Source organism: Salvelinus sp. IW2-2015, linkage group LG15, assembly GCF_002910315.2.
Source record: "Salvelinus sp. IW2-2015 linkage group LG15, ASM291031v2, whole genome shotgun sequence".
Taxonomy (NCBI): domain Eukaryota; kingdom Metazoa; phylum Chordata; class Actinopteri; order Salmoniformes; family Salmonidae; genus Salvelinus; species Salvelinus sp. IW2-2015.
In genome coordinates this window covers 66,232,948-66,242,787 of record NC_036855.1, presented here as the reverse complement: position 1 = coordinate 66,242,787, position 9,840 = coordinate 66,232,948, and the positions used below count along the sequence as shown (strand labels likewise).

General features: G+C 44.0%; 2 protein-coding genes across 2 annotated transcripts in view; both read right to left on the bottom strand.

Annotated features, from left to right (window-relative positions):
- The window catches only part of LOC111974473 (terminal nucleotidyltransferase 4B), a 16,612-nt gene extending 16,313 nt beyond the window's left edge, over positions 1-299 (bottom strand). Inside the window, exon 1 of the mRNA XM_024002178.3 lies at positions 222-299. Coding sequence (XP_023857946.2) covers positions 222-299 — 78 coding nt within the window. The remainder of the gene's footprint in view (positions 1-221) is intronic.
- A 6,660-nt stretch (positions 300-6,959) lies between these two features.
- On the bottom strand, positions 6,960-7,810 carry LOC111974471 (terminal nucleotidyltransferase 4A-like). Its single transcript, XM_024002177.2, has one exon. The coding sequence runs from the start codon at positions 7,467-7,469 to the stop codon at positions 6,960-6,962; it is 510 nt and encodes a 169-aa protein (XP_023857945.1). The 5' UTR covers positions 7,470-7,810.
- Between the last annotated feature and the right edge of the window lie 2,030 nt (positions 7,811-9,840).

The following is a 9,840-nucleotide window of genomic DNA, read 5'->3' as shown; positions in this document are numbered from 1 at the left end:
GAAGGGAATTTGTAAAATGAGGGAACAGGAGATTGTGAGAATCTCAAGCAGCCTGCTGTGTGGGTGAGACCTGTCTGTGTAGCTAGAACAGGGCCTCACATTACAGTGTATTCTGAGGTGACTGAAGCGGAGCACTATGCAGGGGATTCCTTCCTTCTCTTTCTATTTGTCTCTTCATTTCTGGTGTTGGTCAGACTGACATGAGAACAGGAGTTTAGTACCTTCAACACATAACACACACAGGCAGCAACAGGCCCACAGATACACTCTGCAGAGGCAACCTGGCTGACAGCATTCATCACGCCCAGCCAGTCACTGCAACAAAGACTGCACCGTGAACACACCTAGAGTCAACATAGCAAGGTATGACTATAGTGGGAACTAGTGATGGGGGGAAAAATCTATACAAAAACGTCTAAATTAATGACAGATTTAATTCTGACTATTTTGAGGAAGTGTATACTGGCTACAGTGTCTCAACATGACCAAACAGTACTATTGCCGTTTGCTTTTCAAGCAAAGGTCTTTTAAAAGAATATGTGAGCACATTGTATTGTGTGTCTGCCAGTCTCCTAGCAAATGTAGTTGTCTCACACTGCCGGCCTCCTACACTGTGCTTATAACAAACAAAAAGCTGTGCCAGAGTTAGTTTCATTTCAGAGAGTCAGCCTAAGTATAGGCTCTCTATTCCAGCTCAGACCAGTGGTGCTAAGTTTCATTTCACAGCAGCAGTGTCTGACTGGCTGTCCGTGTGTGAGGAGAATGGTTTTCGTTTCAGGGTCAAGCCACATCGCCTCGTCACCCAGGGAACCGGCTTAGACCAGGGGGAGCAGCCCAGTGCCTCTGGAGCATGTGACAAGCAAAGAGCAAAACTAGGCAAACCCATTTGGGAGCCCTGGGTTTGGAGGAATGGCTTTGCAACGGAAACAGGCAACATCTTTTCCAAGATATAGATACTGTAGTGTACAACTGAGCAGCAAGTGCCAGTAGGTTTCTGAGGCAGCAGAGTAGGTGTGGTGGAGGAAATATGTCTTCATATGAAAGAGGGGGAGGACCATAACATCAGGGTCTCATCTGCAAGTTCACTGTTGCAGTGGCAGACTGGTACTGCTTATTGACAAGCTGCTCAGATGGACTGACAGTATAAAGGTGAGTGAGAGTCAGAGGGCAGGGCATGTGTCTTGAGTTCAGACAGGCAGTAAAAGACAGAGGAGGGAAATCAAACTGGCTGCCAAAGTGCCTTTGAGAAAGGAGAGGGTTCGCTGGCAGATGGCTTTTCGGATGTGCAAGGCCAGCCCCCTGGTTTAGAATGGCCTCCACCGAACAGCATTAGAGCAACCAGCTATAAATACTGCAGAAGGACCAGGGACAGAAATAACAGGGTACTGTACCATGCCCATGTTTCATAGCGCTGCCAGAAACAGTGAGAGACAAGTCATCCAGCAGGCATTCTCTTCACGTGAACCTGCAAAAACTTTCCTCACTCACTGCTTATTAGGCAGTCCCTCTGTTGGCAGTGCTACATTGTGTTAAATATGGGCCAGCTCACAATAGATAAGGACATATCGAGAGCAAAAACATGAATAGGCTAGCCTATGAGTGACACAGGGCCAGCGCAATTACGCATAGTCAAAGTCAACACAACACCAGGCAAAGAAATATGTACACACACACACATGATACACTTCCGGACACCAGAGACAAAGGTGAACACAGAATGTAGACAATCAACACCACATATCGCAACATATGCACACACACACACACACACACACACACACACCCACAGAGGAAAGGATGTCAACACCCAAACCATACCTGAACATAAGGTGGCCAGTTATTAAGCTTCATCAATGCCTGACTTATCCTCCAGCAGCACTACAGTGGCTCAGACTTGCTACCATAACCAGAGGATTTGAGTTGAAGACAAGCGATGGCTACGAGGACCCCAGTTGTCCCTGATCGTTAGTGACCTGCTTGACCTCAGTGGAGTATCTGGCACACACTAGCTGCGGTTGAAACCATGTATTTAGTGCTGAAAAAAAAGCTCCCTGCACACAGGCTCCAAAACATCTGGAGTGCTGGAACTATCCATAAACACTAGACTACCTTACTTACACCATCCTCTTCAATATAAAGCCTAAGGCTCGTCCACCATAACATCTAGGCCTATATTCCAGCAGTACAGAGACCCATGGACAGACACAGACATCAAAAGAACAATATGATCTTTATTAATTGGGCTGCTAGATCTTGGGCTACCCAAATACAATCGCAGACACACTGCTAACAGATTTGAGCCATTAGCACTAGGCTAAACTGAACAAGAGTCTAGTCTACTCCAAACTTGTGTTGTTTGGGTGTAAACGTACTGCATGTCATGTCCTCTGATCGCGCGTGACAATTCCACTCCAATCTCTGAGCTTCACAGGGCTAGAACTTCCATCACTAGCATGACCCTAGTCTGCCTGTCAACAAGTCTCATGCTCCTCCCACTGTGTGAGGCCTTTTAAAAGAGCCAGGATGCAACATGTGAGTGGCAAACCTATCAGACAAGCATAGAGATCGTGTGGTAGTACAGGTTGCATATTGATGTTCATCAAGACTGGAGTAGAGAAAAGAGCACACGGTGTGCTTTCATCATTAGTCACCATGGCATGAAGTGACCTGTACATAGTAGGTTTCTCTTAATCTGCCTGGTTGAAAGGCATTTTATAAACAGGCTTAATGAAATGCAATTGCCAGAAATGTTTAAATACTACGACCCGTGAAAGAGATTTCAAACATCCAATTACCATAATTTGTACAACAGAACGGCCTCAAAACACCGAGCGTCTCCAAACTTATTGTCAAACAGTACGACATTCACAAAATAAATATGATTGTCTTTCAGTATTGAATTTGTCTGGGCTGTACTAAACAAGAAACAATCTACCTAACTAGCTACCGCATATGCTGTTCAGATTACATTAACTCAACGGCTTTCAAATTGGCCAGAAGGGGAGAACATATCAATTAAAAAACATTCCTCTTTAAAGCACATGGGATGGCTGAGATACAGAGGGTTTCCGCACACGTGCTGGTAGAGAGAAGGGTATTATTACCCACAGTCTATAGGACCAGCAGCATGTATAGGCTCTCTGCAAGTCCTCAACCTCACCACCTGGCTGTATGCCAGAAGGGGGGGGGGGACAAATGCCTTTTCTCATATTAGATTTGCAAGACATGTCAAAGACAAAATTATATGTAGATTTTTAAAATGTTTGCATGCTTTTCTCCTTCAAGAAAACAATAGCTGATTCAAAGGGGTGTGGCGATTTCAAAACTCTTCCGTGAAGGTACTCGGGTAGGAGATACACTTGTGTTTGTTTCCTCCGCTAAAGGAGGCTATCGAGGAGGACCATCTTCCGTTTGCCTACTAACGAAATGACAAACTCAATGACCGCTTACCGGTTTCCGGGTCACGGAGGAAAAAGATGGAGGACGAACATTTGCCCGAACGAGAAAACGCCATTGATATCTCTAACAGCCAGTACAGTAACACGACCGAGCCATAGCTCTATTGAGTGGTGCTGTGTTGGGGTCAAGAGGGTTGAATATCTGAAAGTGGAGCTGTGGGACTTGGATCATAAATCTCAGAGATGGTTTAAAAACAATAATGTGCCTATACTGATAGTCACCGAGAGATTAGCAGCACATTTAGATGGCCATGGGGTCAACATTGTACAAAACTAATCTGGCACTGTGTGGCCCCTGACCTCAACATATAGGACCAAGGCCAGGGTTGTGTTCAATAGCAACACAAGTAGGGCAAACTGTAGCAAACGGTAATGAAACAAACTTTTCTTATTGGTCAAGTTCAAATAGTCCTCTCCTGTTTTCACTCCATTTTGGGAAGTTTTCTTCTGTTTGTGCCTAGTGAACACAACCCAGGTTTTTTCCAACACCTAGTTGTGTGTGACAGCACAGTGCAGCCATACAATACTATTTTAGGCAGTCCACTTCACTCACACACCAATAAACATTTCTGGGTCTTTCACAACAACTTTTGTTTCAGTGAATTAAGAGGTGGCACAACGCCATTGCTGTTCAGAGCTCATTGGATAGAGGCTCTGACATCAGAGAAAGAGCTCAGGTTTCTCTCCTGGAGGGGCGGGTTTGTTTTGGGAGAGCGATAGCCAGGACATGCTCAGCGTGTGCTGCATGTAAACACAGCACCCTTATACAGAGCGGCTGGACCTTCTGGGCTTCAATCATGCAGTCCACACAACTCTGCACGCATACACACACCTACACCCCTACCCGCCATTATCCCACCCCCGCAACCAACAACAGTGCCTTACTCCGTCAAGGAAAATCGTTACTCTTCTTCTCCACCGTTTCTTTCCCCTCACATCAAATTGTGTAACTAATGCAAAATCAACCTCTGACTAATGCGAGCCTGAATAGGCGATCCCTCAGGTATCAACAAGCACAGGAAAATGCACCTGAATGTGAATCACTTCCCAGTCAGGGACTTGGGAAGAAAGCTAAATGAAACGTTTCCACCACCAGAGATTACAAGCCTGAAAAACACTCTCTGAAAAGCAACACTTCAATTGGCAGATATTTAGGTTTACATGTATATATTGGTGAATATACTGTTCATGATGCAACTCAGTAACTAAGCATTGTGAGCAGAATAAGAACCAGGAGTGTGGGAGACAGAGCCTGGTTGTGACTGTGATCCAGGCTGTACAGTAAAGGTTGGGGTATTAGAGTAATCACTAAGGAATGTCCTTATGCAAACAGTGTGCTTCATATTACTATAAATGAGGATCAGCTTAGCTAAGACTTTGCTCTGGGCTCTTGCATGTTGCTAGCCTACGCTTGTCAGGCACGTAGAAGAGAAAAACAACACGCCTCTACACCTCAGCCTTTAAAACAACACCCCACCCACCTCAGGACTTTTCTCTAGTTTAAACTAGTAAGAACTGCATTTCTGAAATAGCTGTCACACAAAATTTCTGTAACACTAAGATTATATAAACTAATTGGTCAATGTGTTTTTTCAAGACAGACCTGGTCCTTTATACTTGGACGAATAAACAGAGGGGGGACTCAGGCAAAACAACAGTGATAAGATAAGGCATTTGGATGGTTGTAAAGCAGCACATTTCATTTCAGCAATGTCTGGGGAAATACCCTCTGTCATTACAGAGAAAATGGTTACAGTAACCTAACCTCTATATCTGCTTTGTACCAACCTGACATATCATAATCAGTAAGCTAGTATAGCCAACCTATATGAAAGACAGAGTATACTCGGGGCTCCTGAGTGGAGCAGCGGTCTAAGGCACTGCATCTCAGTGCTAGAGGCGTCACTACAGACCCTGGTTCGATTCCAGGCTGAATCACAACCGGCCATGATTCGGAGTCCCATAGGGCGGCGCACAATTCGCTCAGTGTCGTCCAGGTTAGGGTTTGACCGGGGTAGGCCGTTGTAAATAAGAATTTGTTCTTAACTGACTCACCTAGTTAAATAAGGATTAAATAAATATACTATACTAAGAGACTCTACTAAGAGGTCTGGACCTTTACGGCTGGGAGGGTATACTTGCCCTGTAGCTACACGGCCACAAGCCCCCCTGACTGTCCCTGATAACTACATTTGTGTCAGAAGTGGGACAATCTGTCAACTCTCAGGCCTTTACTTACGGAACACTTCGAGAGAAGGGAAATAGTTCAGCCTACACATGTTGTGTACTACGGCTTCTGGCCAAGATTGCTGACCCTTTAAGATACATGTTGTGCATTTGCATCTGCCCAGTCGCTCCCCTTTAAAGGGGGGCAGAACTCACTGATGTCACCTCGCTTTTCCACAGTCATTATGAAATAGACACCATTCCCGAATTGCAACTTGGGGTTGTGGTTTGATGTGGGCCTGTTATGTTTGCTATATGTACTCTGACAGTTATCGTTGTTTGTTCCTATTCACTCACAGTAGCTAAGGTATCCCCAAACAGCCACCCTATTATGACTTTGGCTAAAGGATTAAATTGTGTTTGTGATGCCTAAATTAGCTCTGGGGATGTGTGATTTGGAGAGAAAAAAACACTCTGTTTAATAAAGAACAAGTATTGTTCCTTCAACATAACATTGGCTACGATGTAGTAGTGTTGTTTCACGTAAAGAAGTCAGAGGCGATGCATGCTAATGAGTAGATCTGCTGTCTAAAGAAATTGATGGGTTTCTTCAATCTCGCAAATCTCAATTTGGGAAAATACTGACTATGACCAAAAGTATCCTATTTACACCTTTTAGTACATTTTGGAATTAGAATAGATGCTTCTGATTTATATCCACCATAGAAGTCGTTTTTTCGGTTTTAATTGCTGCAAATAGGCAACAGTGAAACAGACGAGAAATACCAGCATTAGTTAGGCTTAGCCTGACAGTCAGTCACATGTCAACTATCAAGAAAATAGTTCTGCATTGACTTGACTATGGTTACTGCTCAGTACTCGTGCTTTTAACTAAATGTCATTCGGATTAGATTTTTTTTGTTTAGCTCGTCAGTGTAGTGAACACATGCAGATGTTGGCAACCACGAGGTAGCTAGCTACCAAGGTAATAAAACAAGCTGCTGGATGTAGCTAACTAACTAGTTAGTTAACATTGACTGTCCCATTGCTTTCGACTGACCTTAGCTGGTTAGGAACGTCCCCCAACATAATGGATTATGACGCTTGACGGTCAAATCGGCACGCCTAAATATGGCTATGATGTCTAACCATAGGAATATGTGCGCTCACTTCACCAGCCAAGTTAGCTGGCTGGCTAGTTGTCTAACCAACTAACGTTAGTGTGGCAGAGATATATAACGTTAGCTAGATAACACGTGATTTATGATTAACTTGTAACGTTATATGAGCTAGCTAACGTTACTAGTAGCTAGTTTTGATGTGTCATTTTGTTTCTTACCCCAAGATTCCTTCAGAGTAGTTCTTGACTTTCCACGGTGTTCCCGTGTAACCACAGCCTCCGGTCTCGAGGCTACTGTTGAATCCATAAGTGCTAGCCTTGTTGTCTCTTTTCCTTTTGTTGGGGTGTCCTGAGACCCCAGAGCCCACTTGCCCCCCTCCGCTGCCCCTCCCCAACGATGAACGGTTGTTGTGGTTGTTATTAGCTTCCAACGGAATAAAGTCTCGTTGTTCGACCACATCTATGTCTTTCGTTGAGTTGGACATTCCCTTGTTCCTGGGTTCGCTGTTAGTGACAGCTCCGTTCTTGTTCGAGATCACGTTACCCAATGTCCCGTTGATGTTCGATTTCGTACTGAGGCTTGACGTGCTAGACAAACTACCCGTGTTACAGTTGTTATTGAAGTACAGATTCCCCAGTCCTTGTGTTGTTTCCCAAATCTGCATCCACAGGCTGTTGGCTGGCCCTCGTTGTTCTGGCTGAAACCAAGCGATTCTTGGATCCATCAAACGACACTGCAGACACACTGCCCCAGAGCAAGGCTCAGTTCGTGTAGCTAAAGCTAGCCAGGTAGCTAGCTAGCTAACCTCACTCGTAAGCTTAACAGCGGACTAACGTTAGATATGAAGGTTACTTCAAATTGCTATAAAATATCTAAATCTGCTATCCATGAATTAAAACGACTATTAGATACTATTATTATTAGACAGTAGGTGTCGTGTTTAATGAAAGAATGTTGGCAAAGTTTGGATTCAAGAATGAAGGAAACGTGCAACCATTGCCTATCGAAGCGATTTCTGACCCTTTCCTTCTGATTGTGGGTCCTCAATGGCGGACACTGCGCAGCCGCAGATTCGCACAGAGTGAAATGGTGATTCGAAAAGGGCGGAGAAAGTGTCGTTCTTACGCAAGAGCAGAACATGTTACCTGTTGCGTAACAATGGGCGATTGATGAATTATTTTCACATGAGAACATGAGGTACACACACTGAAATAAGTCTGTGGGAGGTTTGTAATAAAATAAAAAAAATGCCAAGATAGACCGAACTTAAATGGTTACTTCATGTCATGACAGGATATTATATCCATCAGGCTGATAAATTACATTTCCATTATTTCAAAGTATGAAAGCAGCATATCAAAGTGGAGGCTATATACCAACAGCAGTGTCTTCTCCCGTCAATGAAACCACCATTGCTGAACTATTTTCTAAATCCAAAACCACAACTTGCTCCCTTGACCACTGCCTTAGTTAAGGCATGCCTCCCTGTTCTCTGCCTCCTGGTGGTCAAGATTGTAAATGCACACATTAGAGTGTCTAGTTTGAGAAACAGACCCCTCACAAGTCCTCAACTGGCAGCTTCATTAAATAGTACCCGCAAAAAAACAGTCTCAACGTCAACAGTGAAGAGGCGACTCCGGGATGCTGGCCTTCTAGGTAGAGTTTCTCTGTCCAGTGTCTGTGTTATTTTGCCCATCTTAATCTTTTCTTTTTATTGGCCAGTCTGAGATATGGCTTTTTCTTTGCCACTCTGCCTAGAAGGCCAGCATCCCGGAGTCGCCTCTTCACTGTTTACATTGAGACTGGTGTTTGCTCAGTTATGCACTGGGGCCTCCGACTCCTCTTTCTATTCTGGTTAGAGCCAGTTTGTGCTGTTCTGTGAAGGGAGTTGTACACAGCGTTGTACTAGATCTAAAATTTCTTGGCAATTTCTCACATGGAATATCCTTCATTTCTCAGAACATGAACAGACTGACGAGTTTCAGTAGAAAGTTCTTTGTTTCTGGCCATTTTGAGCCTGTAATCAAACTCACAAATGCTGATGCTCCAGATATTCAACTGGTCTAAAGAAGGCCAGTTTTATTGCTTCTTTAATCAGTACAACAGTTTTCAGCTGTGCTAACATAATTGCAAAAGGGTTTTCTAATGATCAATTAGCCTTTTAAAATTATAAACTTAGATTAGCTAACACAACGTGCCATTGGAACACAGGAGTGATGGTTGCTGATAATGGTCCTCTGTACGCCTATGTAGATATCCCATTAAAAATCAGCCGTTTCCAGCAACAAAAGTAATTTACAACATTAACAGTGTCTACACTGTATATCTGATCAATTTGATGTTATTTAATGGACAATTTTTTTTCTTTTTTTTCCTAAACAAGGACATTTCTTAGTGACCCCAAACTTTTGAACGGTAGTGTACATCCACACAAAACCCAACTCCACTCTGCTACCCCACTCTGTCATTGCCTGTGTCCGTGAACTGAAAACTTGGATGAGCAATACATTTTTTCAACTAAACGATGACAATCGGCCAATATCCCTCATCAATAAACTGGGTCAACTCAACATGAAAATCTACAGCTGCACCATCCACTCCAACTCCACAGTCAGGAACCTTGGTGTTACATTTGACCCCACTCTGTCGTTGAACCCCACATGCGAAACATCACCAAGTCAGCCTTCTTCCACCTCAAAAACAACTCACAACTCAGACCTTCTCTCACTGACCTCAATGCTGAAAACCTCATTCACGCCTTTGTTTTATCAAGCCTGGACTACTGCAACGCCATTCTCTAGTCTCCCCGCCAAAACACTGGACAGACTTCAACATATAAAAAAATTCAGCTGCACAAGTCCTCATACACACACACCAGACCTTGGGACCACATCACCCCCATACTCATCAAACTCCACCAGCTCCCAGTTCAATAAAGCACACACTGGACTGGCACCCACATAACTTACTGACCTACTGGCACCCACATAACTTACTGACCTCCTCCACCCCTACCTGTTCACTGCGCTCATCGGACACTGGCCTGCTCACCATCCCTCACACCAGGCTCCGCTCCATTGAAGACGAGGATTTTA